The sequence below is a fragment of the Cetorhinus maximus genome, chromosome 17 (genome assembly GCF_964194155.1).
Source record: "Cetorhinus maximus chromosome 17, sCetMax3.hap1.1, whole genome shotgun sequence".
In the NCBI taxonomy this organism is placed as follows: Eukaryota; Metazoa; Chordata; class Chondrichthyes; order Lamniformes; family Cetorhinidae; genus Cetorhinus; species Cetorhinus maximus.
This window is the reverse complement of record NC_135895.1, coordinates 53,235,332-53,253,129: the sequence shown is the minus strand read 5'-3', so window position 1 is coordinate 53,253,129 and position 17,798 is coordinate 53,235,332. Positions and strand designations below refer to the sequence as shown.

The 17,798-nt window shown below is 39.6% G+C and overlaps 1 protein-coding gene across 3 annotated transcripts in view; it reads right to left on the bottom strand.

Moving 5' to 3' along the window:
* mysm1 (Myb-like, SWIRM and MPN domains 1) overlaps positions 1-17,798 on the bottom strand; it is a 105,344-nt gene that overhangs the window by 30,857 nt on the left and 56,689 nt on the right. For all 3 annotated transcript variants that reach the window (XM_078561216.1, XM_078561218.1, XM_078561217.1), the window contains exons 10-15: positions 15,036-15,142; positions 8,254-8,331; positions 5,104-5,192; positions 3,814-3,868; positions 3,656-3,706; positions 226-300 (exon numbers count right to left, since the gene is read on the bottom strand). In XM_078561216.1, the coding sequence (XP_078417342.1) occupies positions 226-300; positions 3,656-3,706; positions 3,814-3,868; positions 5,104-5,192; positions 8,254-8,331; positions 15,036-15,142 (455 nt within the window). The remainder of the gene's footprint in view (positions 1-225; positions 301-3,655; positions 3,707-3,813; positions 3,869-5,103; positions 5,193-8,253; positions 8,332-15,035; positions 15,143-17,798) is intronic.

Here is a 17,798-nt window from a genome sequence, read left to right as displayed (position 1 = left end):
GTGGTTTTCATTCATTTGCCACACAACATTTGATCACTTGATTTTTAATTGAAGCATTAACTCTTCTGCCAATTTTAATGGTCTTTTACAAATCTGCTAACACTGCTGTTTTAAAATGATGCACTAAATTAGAATGGATCTAAATACCCTAACTTATTTCCTTGGCAATGAAAGGAAAGGGAGGGGTAAACAGGGAAGTTAAAATCAACTCAAAATCTTACTTACCTCTAATACTTTATTTCCTGATGAATATCGCCCACCTAACAGGCCAATCACTTCTGCCATTGACACATGAGCATGCTAAACATGAAAGAGATAAGATTATTATTTCTAACAACATACAGAAAATTCATGCATTCAACAAATTACCATGCATCTATAGTATTGTGGTTATAGCACCCTGCAGAAATATTGGACAGGATTTTACACTCCCCATGAGAAGGTGGCCTTCTTCATGCCTACCCATCCACTCCTGACCTGTCTGAAATTTTATGAGGGGGGAGGGCACTGGGCAGTACCCCCCACCCTTGGACCTATAGACATCCTTGCAACCAATCAATGGCCACTTAAGGGCCTCATATCACTGCCACCTGTATTTTACCTGCTGCGGGAGATAGCCCACACCATAAAGGAAGCTCAGCAGCTTTAGTAGCATGGGCTGGTGGTGGGCAAGGGATGGGGGGAGGGGTTGGGAGAAGGGGTGGGGGGGACTTCCTCTGAGGGCCAGCTGGGCCCATCGGATGCAGCCACCCCCCCAAGGCCGTTCTCCACCCACCTCGGCCTATCAAATCCAGACCCCATCCAACTCACTGAGATTCCTAATCCAGGATTTAGCTGGACTCTTCACGTGGTGGGACTGCCAGTAGTGGCTACTACCCCTGGCTGGCAGCTCTCTAAAGGCAGGACATCCCCTTGAGAAAGGGGCAGAAGTCCCGCCTTAAAACTGTTAACATTGCTCCCAGCTTAACCGAGGACAGGTACCAGAGCCCAATGTACCAACAATGAATAATAAATGCAATTATATAGTAAAACCAGAAGGATTTTTTCTTTTATTTAGCGTGCACTCATTCTTCCATAAACAGGCAATTTTGGAGAGGTTTTCCTGAATTATAGTGGCCTAGTAAGTGTAGGTTTATGTATGCTCACATTACAAATTCATAGACAAACCACTGGTGACATCTCTGGGGAGATATAGGAAGGGAATAGTGTGGAGCATTAATTACTTGTTGTTAATCACAGTATTGTCTTAAGTTCAATACTACTTTAAATGGGGAGAAAACAAAGCTTAAAAAAAACCATCTGGGTGGGTGGTTTGCTACAAGATTGTAACAAAATTAATTTTTAAAACCCCGTAAAAGATTCAATACAAAATGCACAATGCATAACATGGGTAGAATTTTACGGCTCATGGGCAGGCGCACTCGATATTTCAGTCAGCAGCATGCATGAGAGTCGGCAGCGCACCAGCTGACAATGAAGAGGCCTATTAAGGCCATTAAAGTATTAACTAACAGAGATTTTTCGCTGCCCGTCCAACCTTACAGTTGGCGGGCAGGCAAATCGGCCAGGCGGCCTTTGTATTTTTCAGGAAACCTCATCCAAGGGCGGGATGAGGTGTTCCTAATTAAATTAAGAAAAATTAAAAATGTTTTGGCAGAATTTTTATAATTATAATTTTTATAATGCATATGTTTAGGTAAGTTAGTCCAATGTGTGGATATTTTTTCTGCATTTATAAGTCTTTATCTGATGGCTTTATATTTTTTAGCTCCTTGAGACAGCTCTCTGCCTTCGGGGAGCTTTCATTGCGCATTCCCCCACGCCAACTTCAGCACCCACCCTCCTACCGCTCCTAGCCCGACAGCGCTGAGCTTCTCAGTGCACGGTTCACGCTGATTGGCCGTTAATTGGCCAGTCAGTGTGAAATCGCGGTCAGGGGCCGATCGCAGACGGCGGACCATTTCCCGGCCACTCCCGGGCCCACCTGACAACGCAAAAATCCTGCCCCATATGTTTGAAGGCTCACATAATACATTTTGCATGCATTTGATCTGATTTATATTTGCAGAATGTCTGTTTGCATCATTATCTGAATAACTTTGTGACTCAAAGTACATCTTAAGAATCCTTCACCCAATAAATCAGCTTGAAAGAGTCTACTGCACCTAAATAGGCCATTCAGCCCAACTGGTCTATGCCTTTATGGTCCATACTTGCAATTTCATTCTAACCCACTGAAATTAATGTAATTCACGGGTATAAATGGGCCTTAATATATCAAAGACACTGCAGACCAACATACACAACTCAGAGATCTGACCAGTGGTTTGTCTATGAATTTGTAATGTGAAGAGTTGCGTACACAACCCTGCACTTCCTAGGCCACTATCATTCAGGAAAACCTCTCCAAAAATGCCTGTTTATGGAAGACTGAATAAAAGAAAAAATCCTACTAGTTTTACTGTATTGCAAATAACTTTGGTGTTATTTTCAATAGCTAGGAGTCCAAATTACACTGAACCCTTTTAGGGCTAAGTAGATCTTCCAAGCGATGGGGAAAAAATTGTTTCTATCACTTGATTTTTTCTCAGAAGTGAATTTGTTACACTAATTATTAGAAACCAAGGGGTAGATTTTCATCTTAACTGCCCAGGCATTAAGAGCCACCTAGGGAGAACACAGGAAGAAAAATGTAATGGGGAGAATTACAGCGACTATTCAGTTCTATTCAAGCGAGTTCTGGTGCAAATGGCATTCATTATGCAATTTATGTAATTTGAAGTGTTTTGTATGTACATTTGTTCCGAGTTAGCTTCCCATCTGCCTTGTTTGATGAAACAATTGCATGCTGGGGCAATGCACCTTGATTTTAACCAGCTAAAAGCGTACTCAACTGAACTGTGCATTTCAGTATCTGTCATTGAAATCAACTTGCCATTTTAGTGAGTGCATTTTGAACTCTAACAGAGGTGATTGAGCATATGAGCTCTTATAGTCGGAATTAGTTTACCGTATATAGTCTCTTTAAGGACTTTTGTTAGACACCGTTTTTCTATATTGAAGTCTTGCTGATTCTCTTCTATTAAGAATAGAATCACTAGCTGCTGCTACGTTCAACAAAACAATCTACTCGCAGGTACCATCAACATTTGGCACAAATGCTATAAGTGTTGCTGAGAGGACCATGCTACTTAATGTATATTAGACAGGTTGAGCTTCACTCCCATGTACTTTATATACACACAATCTGCCTTTTAAGAGTTTCATACTTTGGTTTGTTTCACAAAATGCATTATCTAAAGAAACATTACATTTTGTATATTGAGTGTGAGTTGAGAGTGATTCACTAATTACAGTAGATGGGCTGACATTTAACACATTAAAAACATTTTTATAGATATTGCAGCTTAAAAAAAATGAAGATTTGAGGAACTTATTTTGCATTACACTGAATTTTAGGATAATAACATTTGTATCTTATTTTACATTTTTAACACCCTCAGGCCTGGTGTACTTATTAAGCACTTGCGGCAATAATAGATTCTACTATTATTCTGGGCAATATAATTTCCATTCCAATGTTACACAATTTTGCAAGTAGCCCTGTGTACATGTGCTGCAAGGTGAAAAAGAAATAACTGCTCTTTTTGCTTACCATATCCATTACCAGCAACGCCTCTGAAGCTACCTTCACTAGAAATGGTTCCTGAAATGAAAATGCCATTTACCAACACGTACACAAGAATTTTAAAAATGAGGCACAACAAACTAGAAGCAACAGCTTTATCTGAAGAAGACAGATAAGACTCATACCGGTTTCTCTTCACTGAAGCAGTGGCAAGGGATCAGCTGGAAAGGGTCAAAAGAGCTAAGGAGAGAAAATGAAGCAAAATAATCGGTCACTGAAGGCATGAACATAACAACAGTGAGGGCAGAAAAGCAACATTTAAATAAAGGTCTGAATTTGCTCAGCAGTTTCTGGTTGCACTGCTTTAAAAAGATTCTGAAGATCCAGCCATCTCCCATTGCAAGGGCTGGGCCTCATTAACATAAATATGTAAACCTGCACACCGTGAATGGCCACCCTGATGCAGTTTGATGACCCCAAGCCAGGAGAAAGGTAGATTCTGAGGGTGGAGGAGAGGGTGCTGTGATCCTGGGGTGGAGGGAAGATTGGGGCGGCAACTACCATGCCACAGCTCACATTATTCTTGTGCAACCCAGAAGAACAGTCCTGCTTCTCTTGCCTATTAAAACAAAAGTAACATGTAACTTTTTGGTCATCTTCTGCTGCACTGTCAGGCTTTACTGAGTGGAGCATCTTCTATGGATGCTTCACCTGTAGATTGTTAAAATGACATTAGTTATTTAGGTACTTCATGAATTCACTAGAATTTAGCTCAACTGCCTATGAAAACACCAGGAAAAACATGGCAGTGGATGGGAAATAAGGTTGCAAGTTCACTGCTAGAATTTTAACTCTGCTGCTTTCCTCTTTCCACCAGGTGGATGGAATTAAAAGTGGTCCCATTATTTAACTTTTCATTTCATGTGTTCGGACAGAAACTGCCACAATTTACTGACATAAAGCTGGTTCATAAACAAAAACATAGCACTTGCTATGATTGCATGTAGCTTTGCTTTGTGCCTAGGAAAGGTGGTTGTATGCTATGGTTAAAAATGGAAAATCCTTTCAATTTTTAACCACCTCCATCACACCTATGAGTGTCTAATGAGACACAGGAATTGGATCCCAGCCACAAAGCTACTCGTAGCCCTAGGAATCTTCTTCCCAAATTACAAGAAAGCATCAAAAACAATTTCAAGCATTTTGTTAAATGTTTATCTACATGCCTTCAAAATGTTAATGTAGCAAAAATATCCTAGAAAAAACATGGAGTGTCTGTTATCCTTTACAACTGGCAACACAAATAGCTAATTAAGATTAACCTTAGGATGTGCCACATTCCTGCCCATTTACACAGGTGGAACACATTAGGCAAAGTTAAAATGTAAAAAGAAAATATTATGATCGGGTTTTCTCAAATCAGTGTTGCAATTTTAAAAATAAACATGCTACAATAGTTCGTGAAGAGTTTATACCTCTTTGACTGCCGAGGGCCTCTTGCTGGTTTTGGAGGTTTATTCAACTCTTCCTCATGCCTCCTAGCCAGTTCTTCTGCAGTGAGATGCTAAAAATTCACAAAAAAATGTCAAATTATCCAGTGTTATTAGCTGAGGTTCGAAGTTAATAATTTGACAGGTAGCCTAGCGAGGAACTGCAAACACCAATGGGCAAGATGTGGGAAGACAAGTAATTGTTCTCAAACGTTTTCATCCATGGACCACTTAGGCAGGGTAAAAGACTCTGCAGACCACCTAGTGGTCCTACCTCACCCACTTTCGCTTGCCACCCTTAAAATACTTATCATAATTAAAGGCAACTTTAGTATTTCACTTTTTTTGCTACTAAATGTAATAACTATGTGTATTAACTTTTGAAAATTAAATATCACAAGTAAATTATTAATTCATGCCAGAAACAAAAGTATGGACATTTTCATATTACGAACATTAATAAAGCAAGAGAATAGGTTCATTTGAAACATTCTCATCTGTTATAAAATTATCACAATAATCTTCTGAGAAACTAATACATCTATATTAATCAAACAAAATTAACAGCAACATAAATCTTTCTTATAAAACGACATTGTTGCTGCTCACGCTAATGACGACTCATTCTGCGTATGTGAAAGCCAGTCGGGTTGTATGAAAGTGTCACGAGTGGTAAGGATGAGGGCTCTGTCTTTTTCGCTTGTATTGCTGTGGTGTTGCAAGTCAGTAACTTGCATTTTGGACCAACCTGCGAACCACCTAGAGGACCCTCACAGACCACATTTTGACAACCAATGAGTCAGTGACCTGAATGTCCTCCACTAGGGCCTTGATTGGGTTAATAGGGAAAGTGTTGAGCAGTTGCACAGAAAAGGAAGCTAAAATAGGAGGAACCGTCAGCTAAGGAACTTTCATTGCATGTACTAATGGAGAAAACTGTCTGTCTGGCTGTAGACATTGTGTACAATGAAAAAGAGAAGAAAACAAATGTGAAAAGAGGCAGTTCTACCCTTGCCAAATGAAAACTTTGAAAAATTTCGCCCCTCACTATGCTGCAGAAGACATTTTTTACATCCCTAAATCACATGAGATTGCATAAAGACTAAAACACATATCAAAGAAATCAACTGCAATTTCTACATCTCAAGCCTACATATTATCTAAGTCTTGCTGTGGGCAGGTACTGGCTGCTCCATTTCAGAGGAATTGTAAACAGCTTTCAACACCATAGAAACATCAGCAAACAGCTTAACTCCTAACCCTGTGACAAGAAGGTTCACTGATAAAGCATTGAAGAAACAAGTGTTAGTGTTTTTGGTTGTAACTTTTTAAGTCAACTTCGATAAAAATAAGATGTCAACCTGTTTACAGGAGAAATGGATGGCAGTGAACCCGAGAAGTTATCCATAGCAGATCCCATTTTGTAACAGGTGTTATGATCCCAGCTGATATTACGACTGGACGAGTCAGGTCCCAGGGTGGAACCAGGCTTGATAGATCCTAACTTTTATTTTTTGTTTAAAAACGTGGAGAGTGGCTACTGAAGGGTAACAGGAGTCAGCTGATGAACTTTCAACAAAAGAATAAAACATTTATTAAACAAAAAAAGATGAACTATATTACAATACTCCTTCACCCACAACTATACCTTTATAGATATATACAGATTTGTAAGGATAACACAAGTTACAAAAGCTATCTTATATTCCAATGTTCACAGTAAGTACACAGTCCATGTAAACCAGTAGGCGAACTATGGTCAGACACACCACACCATGAAACCAAGTGACAGATGCCGCCCCAAATAGACATTATGGATCTCTCATCAACTCTCCCCAGGTGCTTGTCACACTGTGAGCCAGCCCATCTCACTGAACTCTGTCTTTCATACCAGGGTTTCCAATATCCACTCTCGAAGAACTCGCTTTGAAATCTTCTCTCAAACGACGCTTTCTCTTGGACGCCTTCCACAAGGGTCCATCTCCAGGGTTTTGAGCTCTCCTTTTGATGTTCCTCTCCCTTGGATTGCCATGTGCATTCAAGCTTTGACTTCCACGCATTCTCTCCCAGATACTCAGCCATGCCAACAGAATACCACTGCTTCACATGCCCATAGTAAGGAGTCACCAACCTTTGGCTGTCTCCTCAAATGTTCTGGCTTCTCTCAAGCCCACCTTGCCTTGGTTCTGCACCCGCAGCTTTCTCTCTTTGATGCGGAGACTTTACCTCTGCTCCTTACTTTAACTTCACTGAACAGGATCTTGTTCCAGATTCCTGTCTTTGTCCTTTAACTTAATGTAAAAGACCTCTTGGGACCTTTCTCCTTTTTCTTTAAGACCTGCTCCTTCTCCCAGTAGACTGCTGACAACTGGGTATCTCCTTTGAGATCCAGAACTCACTCGACATTCACTGTTACTTTAACTTCAGAGCAAATCATCTAAGATTCTTAGGCCTATTTTCCTCAGCAATCTGTTAGTATGTCCAGCTAGAGAGAGACTTAAACTGCTCTCTTTACCTTGGAGCATAATCACCAATTGAATTCAAACTGCTTTCTGTTTCTCTGTCTCGGTCTCCTGTTGCTAGGCAATAGTCCAGTTTTTCTACTCTGTTTTAACTTCCCTAAACCACTTCGAGGGTCGTAAAACCTCATTAAAATGCAGGTATACAAACAAACCCACAGACTTGAAGGCAACATTCTAAATTAAACTAAACCCAGGTTTCAGCCTTTTAACCCACAAATAGAAAAATATAAATTAAACTTAAAGCTATATCTTGTTCCTAACGCACACAAATATACATATAACTTATTAAAACTAACTCTAGTTCCTAACACAGGAATGCTGATAGTGTGTCCTCCTCAAGTTCATTGCCTGATTTTCCACCACAATTCTCTGTTTTCAATACTAAATACATTTTCTCTAAACTTTGGGTTTATTTGGATACTTGCTTTGGACTAGCTCATTACTTCATTCAAATTGCAGTTATGACAAATAAACTTATTTTTCCATTTTGTATAGTTTCAGTACATTGTAAATAACTAACAGGCTAATGCAACAGTGTACCACCATCGCCGGTGGAATTTCTTTTAAGACATTAAAGCTGTTATTTCTATTTAAGACTTTTCTATCTAAATACCTCAAATGTTTGCCCTTCCAGATCCTTTGCATCACGCCAGTTTCCCCAAGGGTCTCGCACACGTCGTCTTCTGGTACGCTATAACAAATAAGAGTTGGCAGTGGATAAAGTGATAGCAAAAGCATTACCTATGCAAATAACAATCATATGCAAAAAAAATGCTGATGGTTTAAGGCTAAGTATGTACTTTCCCAGAACTATGATTTTAATCTCCACAGTAACCTTTCTCCTTTAGCTAAGGCCAACTGTATATTAATTGTGTTTAGCTGCATGCAAGTGGTGGGCATTAACTGGGGATTCATTTTGCCCTTATAAATGGGCAGACTGAAAATGTGCTTGTTGAGTTAGGAAGTGTATGCTGGTTATGTGCAACTCAGTAATTAAATGCTGGTAAAAATGTGTAAAGATTGGCTCCAGTTTTATCCTCCACCAACTAGTTTGCTGCAATATAACATTACCTTTAGGTAATCATCCTTTGCTAAAGGTTGGAAACTAGAGAAAAAAAATCAGACAGAAAACTGAAATCCTACTGGCCAATGTGGAAAATAGCAGACAGCAAGTGTAAATTGCCAGGGTATGATTCATCTCTAGCATGGTCAGATTTTAGCAAACAGATGGTCATTCCTTGGAGGAGTATATCATGGACTTTACCAGATTGTATAAAGGGTTGGCAAAATTCAATTTGGGGATCCCTGGATCAATACTAGCAATTACATTTCTGGACTGTGCTACGGCGTTTCATGTGAACAGGCTACTAGTTCTAACAGATACTCCATTCTCTGGGAGGGAGACCCTGATCATTGAACCATAGAATCATAGAGGTCTACAGCACAGAAAATGGCCCTTCGGCCCATTGAGTCTGCACTGGTCAAACAAGTACCTAACTATTCTAATCCCATTTTCCAGCACTAGGCCCAAAGCCTTGCATGCCAAAGCATCACAAGTGCACATCCAAATACTTCTTAAATGTTACGAGAGTTTCTGCCTCTACCATACTTTCAGGCAGTGAGTTCCAAATTTCCCCCACCCTCTGGGTGAAAAAATTATTCCTCACATCCCCTCTAAACCTCCTGCCCCTTACCTTACATCTATACCCCCTGGTTATTGGTCCCTTCACCAAGGGGAAAAGTTCCTTCCTGTCTACCCTATCTATGCCCCTCATAATTTTATACACCTCAATCATGTCCCCCCTTAATCTCCTCTGCTCCAGGGAAAATAACCCCAGTCTATCCAATCTCTCCTCATAACTAAAACTCTCCAGCCCAGGCAACATCCTGGTAAATCTCCTCTGCACTCTCTCTAGTGCAATCACATCCTTCCAATAATGCGGATTCCAGAACTGCACGTAATACTCTAGCTGTGGCCTAACCAGTGTTTTATATAGTTCCAGCATAAGCTCCTTGCTCTTATATTCTATGCCTCGGCTAATAAAGGCAAGTATCCCATATGTCTTCTTAACCACTGTTGAATCTGTTGACACTGTTGAATCAGATGTCTGCTGCCTTGAAAAAAAAAATGGGGAAACAGTCATTTCCTACAGCCTTCATGGTGACACAAAGTTTAGAGGACTCCATGAGTTCAGATTTTGAAATAGTCCAGATACTGCACGCAGGCATTAATTTAAATTAAAGAATTACAGATACGCAGACCTGGTTACTAGAGCAGAAGACAAAATTGGAACAGCAATACTAGGTGAAGGAGTCCTTGGAATGTCCAAGGAATAGTTAATAGGTGTTTCACATGTAACATGAAATATCATTATGCAAAGTGAAGAGGCAAGGTCTTCGAAATGACACATGATGAAGAGAATTGAGGAAGATAATGATGCATTTTAACAAATTATACAGGTTACAAGGATTTTTAATCCTGTGATTAATGCGTTAGTCTTGGACTCCTTTAACTGTGCAGTACTAGATAGTGCTTACATTTCAAACAGTATGTGGTAAAATTGGCTAAAATGTTACCTTGATTCACCGAGTAGTGAGGACCAGCACAAGGTTAAGAATTTAAAAGTACAACTTGTTTTCATTTTGTTTTATTTATTCATTCGCGGGATGTGGGCGTAACTGGCTAGGCTAGCATTTATTGCCCACCACTAATTGCCCTTGAGAAGATGGTGGTGAGCCGCTTCCTTGAACTGCTGCAGTCCTTGTGGTACACCCTCAGTGCTAATAGGAAGTGAGTACCAGGATTTTGACCCAGCAACAGTGAAGGAACGCTGATTATAGTTCTAAGTCAGGATAGTGTGCAGCTTGGAAGGGAACCTGCTGGTGGTGTTCCCATGCATCTCCTGCCCTGTCCTTCTTGGTGGTAGAGGTCGTGGGTTTGGAAGGTGTTTTCGAAGGAGCCTTGGTGAGTTGCTGTAGTGCATCTTGTAGATGGTACACATTGCTGACATTGTGTATCAGTGGTGGAGGGAGTAAATGTTTAAGGTAGTGAATGGGTGCCAATCGAGTGGGCTGCTTTGTCCTGGACGGCGTCAAGTTTCTTGAGTGTTGTTGAAGCTGGACTCATGCAGGCAAGTGGACAGTATTCCATCAAGCTGCTGACTGTGACTTGTAGGTGATGGACAGGCTTTGGGAGGCGAGTTACTCTATGCAGAATTCCCAGCCTCTGACATGCTCATGTAGTTACAATATTCATATGGCTGGTCTACTTCAGTTTCTGGTCAATGGTAACTCCCAAGATGTCTATGGTTAGATGTCTCTCTTGTTGGAGATGGTCATTGACTGTGTGGTGTGAATGTTATTTGCAACTTATCTGCCTAAGCCTTAATATTGTCCAGATCTTGCTGCAAATGGACACAACCTGTTTCAATATGACAACACACTGTGGTCACTAATTAATGAGGTAGTTGCCATAAATATGAAGGTATGGGACAATTTTTAAAAAACTTATTCATGGGATTTGGGTGTCGCTGGCTAGGCCATCATTTATTGGTCATCCCTAATTACCCTTGATCAGAGGGTATTTAAGAGCCAACCACATTACTGTGGGTTGGGAGCCACATGTAGGCCAGACCAGGTAAGGATGGCAGATTTTCTTCTCTAAAGGACATTGGCGAACCAGATGGGTTTTTACATGGTAATCATTAAACTTTTAATTCCAGATTTAAAAAAAAATTCAAATTCATCTGCCATGGTGGGATTCAAACCTGGGTCCCCCAAACATTACACTGGGTCTCTGGATTACTAGTCCAACGACAATACCACTACACCATCGCCTCCCCATTACAATACAGAAATATTTTCATCCTACATTTTGAATACCTTGTGACTAAATGTAATTTCTTTCTATCGAAATACTTAGTGGGGATAAAAAAGGGTATTATAGATAAAATCATAGAGAAACAACTAGGGAACAGATATGAGCACGAGCAATGTTTCAGACTGATAACGGAGGAAAATATGCCAATGGCAAATTCAGAGCCACGTGTGAAAATATGAACATCATGGTCATGAAATACCCCAGTTTATAGTCCTTTTAGCAATGGATCCTGTGAAGGGCATCATGCGGTGATTGGTGAAATACCGTGATAAAATATTAGCTAATCAACCAGACTGTAAGTTGACAATCACCTTAGCGTGGGCAGTTCATGCAAGAAATTCACTCCAGATGGTTGATGGATATAGTTCCTATCAATTAGACAGGGTTAGACTAAGAAGGACTAAGAGGAGTACAAAGACAGATTTAGGATGCATGTATATAAACGTCCAAAATGTAGTGAATAAGGTTGGCGAGCTACAAGCACTAATAGTTGTCTGGGAACATGGTGTAGTGGCAATAACAGAACATGGCTTAAAATAGTGATGACTGGGCACTTACTGTTCAAAGACACAAAGTGCTCAGAAAGGGTGTTGAAGGAAAAAGGGAGGTGGGGTAACAGTTCTGATTAGGGAAGACATCATGGTGTTGGAAAGGGAGGATGTCCTTGAAGGGGCATTAACAGAATCCATTTGGTTAGAGCAAAAAGGGTTTGTTCAAGTTACTGGCTGTATTCTATATGCCTCCAAATAGTGAGAGATAGATGAGTAAACCTGCAGGGAAATCACAGAGACGTGCAAGAGCTATAATGAGGGGTGGGGAGGGGGTGGGTTGGGGTACTTTAATTACCTGAATATCAATTGGGATAGTGTTAGAATTAAGGTAAAGGAAGGGGAGGAAATAGTCTTAAGGATAGGAAACGACAAGTAAATGGTTGTTTTTCAAACTGGAGGATGTAGTCAGTAGTGTTCACCAAGGGTTAATACTAAGACCATCGCTTTTCTTGATATCTATAAATTATCAGGATATTGTACTGCAGAGTAAAATTTCAAAATGTGATTATTCCAAACTTGGAGGTGTGGCAAACAGTGAGGATGATACCAATCAACTGCAACAGGACATAAAATAGCAGCTATAGCTTGAATAGATTAGACAATGAAATAAAGACTACAGTACAGTCTCCGAACAGAACTAGAAGCAGAATTCCTTATGATCATTACGTTTTGGTGACTGCCAACAAACAAACTAATAGGAGAAGCAAAACAAAGCGAATTAGATAGTTGGAGAGAGTTTGGAGTATTGTTTTACTTCTTCGTTCATGGGATTGCTGACTAGGCCATCCCTCATTGCCCTTGGGAAGGTATTCTAAAGTATCAGATAAGGAGCAAGCAGCTTTGCCACATAGGTGGATTTGTAATGGAGGAGTCCTTGCAGATAGGATTTATAAAGCTAAAGCGAGGCCAGTTATTAGGAATTTCGAAAAGTGACTGGATGATACAGATATTAGACTGGACTCTCCCATTGCTGGAAAAGTCATCTTGAAAATCTTCTCAGCTCTTTTGGTCACATATTCATGGGAGCGTAAATCAACTGACACATTTCTGCAAGGCGATACTTTTCAGACAGAAGAGTTTCTGAAACCACCCAAAGAGACAGCAGATACAGAAGGACAATTATGGAAACTAAACAAATGCATTTGTGGCTTGAATGATGCTTCCAGACTGTGAAACTTTTGGGTGAGATCTATCTTGCTGACAATAGGCTGTGTTCAGCTAAAAGTAGATTCCAGAATGTTTGAACTACTTTAGTTCTTGTGGAGGCAGCGGATATGGGATTAGCATATACAAGACACTGCGGAAACTCACCATGCCTCCTTTGGCAGTGCCTTCTAACACATGAACTCTACCACCTAGAAGGACAAGGGCAGCAGAGAACACCACCACCTGCAGATTCCCCTCCAAGCCACACACCATCCTGACTTGGAACTATAATGCTGTTTCTTCACTGTTGCTGGGTTAAAAAACTAGAACTCCCGCCCTCACAGCACTGAGTGCACCTATACCAGACAGACGACTGTGGTTCAAGAAGGCGGCTTACCACCACCTTCTCAAGGGCAATTAGGGATGGGAAACAAATGCTGGTCTTGTCAGCAATGTTCACATCCCATCAAAGAATAAGGAAAATCACTTGTGCCTCTATAAATAGACACACACTGAAATCGTGGCTATTGTGTTAGAAGGTGCATGCCGGTTATGTGTAGCTCTATAATTAAATGCCTATAAAAATGTGTAAATATTGTCTCCAGTTCCATCCTTTACCTGCTGGCTTTCTGGAACATGACAGCCAAGACAACAGGCCACTATAAGGCACTAGATCAAGACTACAGCGTGAGTATCCAATTAGATACTTCTGCCCAGCTGGGACTAGAAAATGATCCGTGAGAGGAGGTATAACCTAAACAGTATGGCCTTAGGATGAAGATCCAGCACTGCACTTAAAGAGATCTTTAAAAGGCATAAGATAAGTAGAAAAAAAAACATTAAAAAGTAGATTCTGGGCTTTATCCATAGTGGCCCTTAATATAAAAGGTTCAATTTGTGCAAGACATTTGTTAGGCCACAGCAGGAGTACTGGGGCGGTTCTAGGTACTTCATTATTGAAACGGCATTGCATAGAGGAAAAAATAGGAAAGATGGTTAATAGTTATGAGAAATGGCTTGAAACCTGAGTCTCTTTTCACAGCGATAGAGAAGATTAAGGATGAAATCTAAGACATATTCTCAAAATTATGCAGGTTTTTAGGTGGAAAATAGTTTTTTTACCCACTGGTTGGCGAATCAGTAACAAAGGTATACAGACTCAGGGTTATCAGAACAAAGGCATATGTTTGAAGAAATAACTTTCATGGAGAATGTTTTTATAATATAGAATGTTTGACCACATCTGAATACTGAGGCAAAGATTTAATATAAAAGTTAATTGAATAACTATTTAAAAAGGAAGAATGTAAAGGGTATGAGGGTATGTGGGAAACTGCAGGGGAATGAAATTAGTGTAGGTCGCTTCGATTGATGGGCTTGCACTGACACAATGGGCCAATTGGCATCCTTCTGTCTCTGATTTTCTACAATTCTAGTCTTCACAGGAAGGGGTCAGGTCAGAAAAGACCAAACAAGTTACAGACGTGTTAAAATACAACTCAAGTTCAAACTCATAATCCTTGGGTCAGAGGTCAACTACTCCATGCTGTCCCTACCTAACTGTTTATGAATTACATTTTGCACTTTACTTTTACCAGGTTAATTCATCCAGTTTACCATGGAATTATCAAGCACTAAATGGGCAATGCCAGAGGGGGGAGAAATGGGGAAAGGGTGCAATAAATTGAATGGTTTATATGTGGTAAAATTCAATGATTTTTATGAAAAGATACTTTAGAACTTCATTACATTTTAAAAACTACAGCATAAAAGGCAGCTGCAGTGCTGTACTGTAGTTATTATGCATATTCAACTTACCATGGACTGTAATCTTTGAGCAAGCAAATACGTCTGTACGCTGTCCTTTCCTTCTTCTTTATTACGTGTTCGGTCTGCAGGTCGCGGTCGATGATATACTGCCTGTTCTGTGGAAGCAAAAGAGTAAGTAAACTTTACCAAAAATCCATCAACTATATAGTGAAATGCTATAATACTAAGTTCAAATCTTGATTTGTCTGAAAGCTCAATGACAATGTCAACGGGTACCAAACATTAGTGTTTAAGTTTACCGCTTCAGACCTATGGTCCATTTTTATGGATTCGGTAGACAAAATGATCTGTCATCCACCAGATAGGATCAGCTTATAATGCTGTATAATTTTTCAAGTGCTAATATCAAAATTAAGTAACCACCCCCCATTTGGGATCAGTACCAATGAATGACAACAGGGATTAATGCTGGCCAAGATTCCAATTCCTGATTGTTACTGAATGCTTGAAGTTGGATATTAAGTGAGAATGACAGTTATGATGCTCCTAAGGTCAAATAGCATACCATTATTCAATGTCAAGTACCTAGTTGTATAGGCTTTGTATTAATCTACCATGGAACCCTGTCCAACAAGGACACAATGCTTTCAGGTGAAAAGGATTGGGGAGAAAAACTGGTGAAGAAAACTGTTGAGAAAAAAAGCTAAATATTTATGGAAGTAATTGCTGAGCAATTAAGATGGGTTCCAGTCAGCTATGAAGATCGTATATCTGATGGCACTTTGGTAACTGAGTTTTTAGTAATTGTTCTGTATAACTTTCTGGTTTATTAACCATTTAAAAAGTGCTATATTTCGTCAATATAACTCATCAGGATATTCTGTACCAGCTGAGGTTCACTGTTGTCAGAAGCAAGTCTTAAACTGCTGATACCTTGGGGTGGGGCATGATGAGAGGAATGGATATCAAGAACAAATAGTTATAACCTGAGCAATTAGGTGACAAGAGTATAACATTATCAAATCTCCAGTTAAAAAAATTCTTCCCCAATCCACAAAATAATAATACCGTAATCATGGGAAATGCAGCCTTCATATAGACTGTTCAAATAAAATCTGCAGTCGTAGTGTGGAGGATGAGTTCATGGAATGTATTCAAAATAGATTTCAGGATCAGTATGTCATGCAACCAACTAGGGGGAAGGCTATTTTTAATCTAGTATTGTGCAAAGAGGCAGGGTTAATTAGTAAAATTATAGTAAAGGAGAATCTAGGGATGAGTGATCAAAATATGATAGCATTTTATTTGGACTCTGAGACGGATTCAGCTCAGTGCAAAGTAACTGTCTTAAATCTGAACAAAGCAAATAATGTAGCTATAAGAGTTAGGGTTAAGTAAAATTGGTTAAATTATTTGAGAAAATAGAAAAAAAGATATGAGGGCATATAGGCAATGACAAACATTAGTTCATAATATACATTCCCTTAAAAATAAAAGCCCATAGGAAAAGTGGCCCAACTGTGATTAACATGAGAAGGTAAAGATAGTATTAAATTAAAGGAAGAGGCTTATAATATAAAAATATAAAAAGAGTACGAAGTCTGAGGACTGGGTGGTTTTTAAAATTTAGCAAAGGATGACCAAGGAATTAATGAAGAGAAAATAGGGCATGAGAGTAACTGAGCTGAAGACATAAAAACAGATAATAAAAACTCTATAGACAGGTAAAAGGGAAAAGGTTAGCAAGATTAATCATGGGTATGTTAGAGGCAGAGACGAGAGAAATTAAAATGGGGAATAAGGAAATGGAAGAGATATTAGCCAAGAACTTTGTTTGGCTTTATCGGCAAACAACCAATTCCAGTGAAAATGAGGAACTTAAGGATATCAGGATTAGTAAAGAAATAGTACTGGAGGCATTGATGGTTTTAAAAGACAACAAATTCTTTGGATCTGATGGCTTACATCTGGGATTTTAAAAAGAGGAGGCTACAGAGATAGTGGATGCATTGGTTTTGATCTTCAAAAATGTCCTAGATTCTAGAATTTTTTTGAAGGTAGCAACCATAACCCCACCAGATAAAAAAAAAGGAAGAAAGCAATAAAGGAACTATAAGAGGCCGGTTAGCTTTACATCAGTAGTAGGGAAAATGCCAGAATCTATTAAGAGTTGTGACAACAGGGCATTTAGAAAATCATAATATGACTAGGCAGAGGCAATGTGGATTTATGAAAAGGAAATTGCGTTTGACAAATCTATTAGGGTTTTTTGAGGTTGCAACTAGTAGAATGATGTCACAAAAGTATAATAGTTCTCATAATATTATTGTGATTTATTATTAAAGTAGGTTAATAGTGGGGTTTGGATAGTTTGTGTATGTGTGTGGGATTTAATTGAATTGTAGACAGCTAGTCTGGAAGCTTTGATTCATCAAAAGAAAGCTAGGTTTGAAATAAGACCATAAGACATGGGAGCAGAAATTAGGCCATTCGGCCCATCGAGTCTGCTCCGCCATTCAATCATGGCTGATAAGTTTCTCAACCCCATTCTCCCGCCTTCTCCCCATAACATTTGATCCCCTTACCAATCAAGAACCTATCTATCTCGGTCTTAAATACACTCAATGACCTGGCCTCCACAGCCTTCTGTGGCAATGAGTTCCATAGATTCACCACTCTCTGGCTAAAGAAGCTTCTCCTCATCTCTGTTCTAAAAGGTCTTCCTTTTACTCTGAGGCTATGCCCTCGGGTCCTAGTCTCTCCTACTAATGGAAACATCTTCCCACGTCCACTCTATCCAGGCCTTTCAGT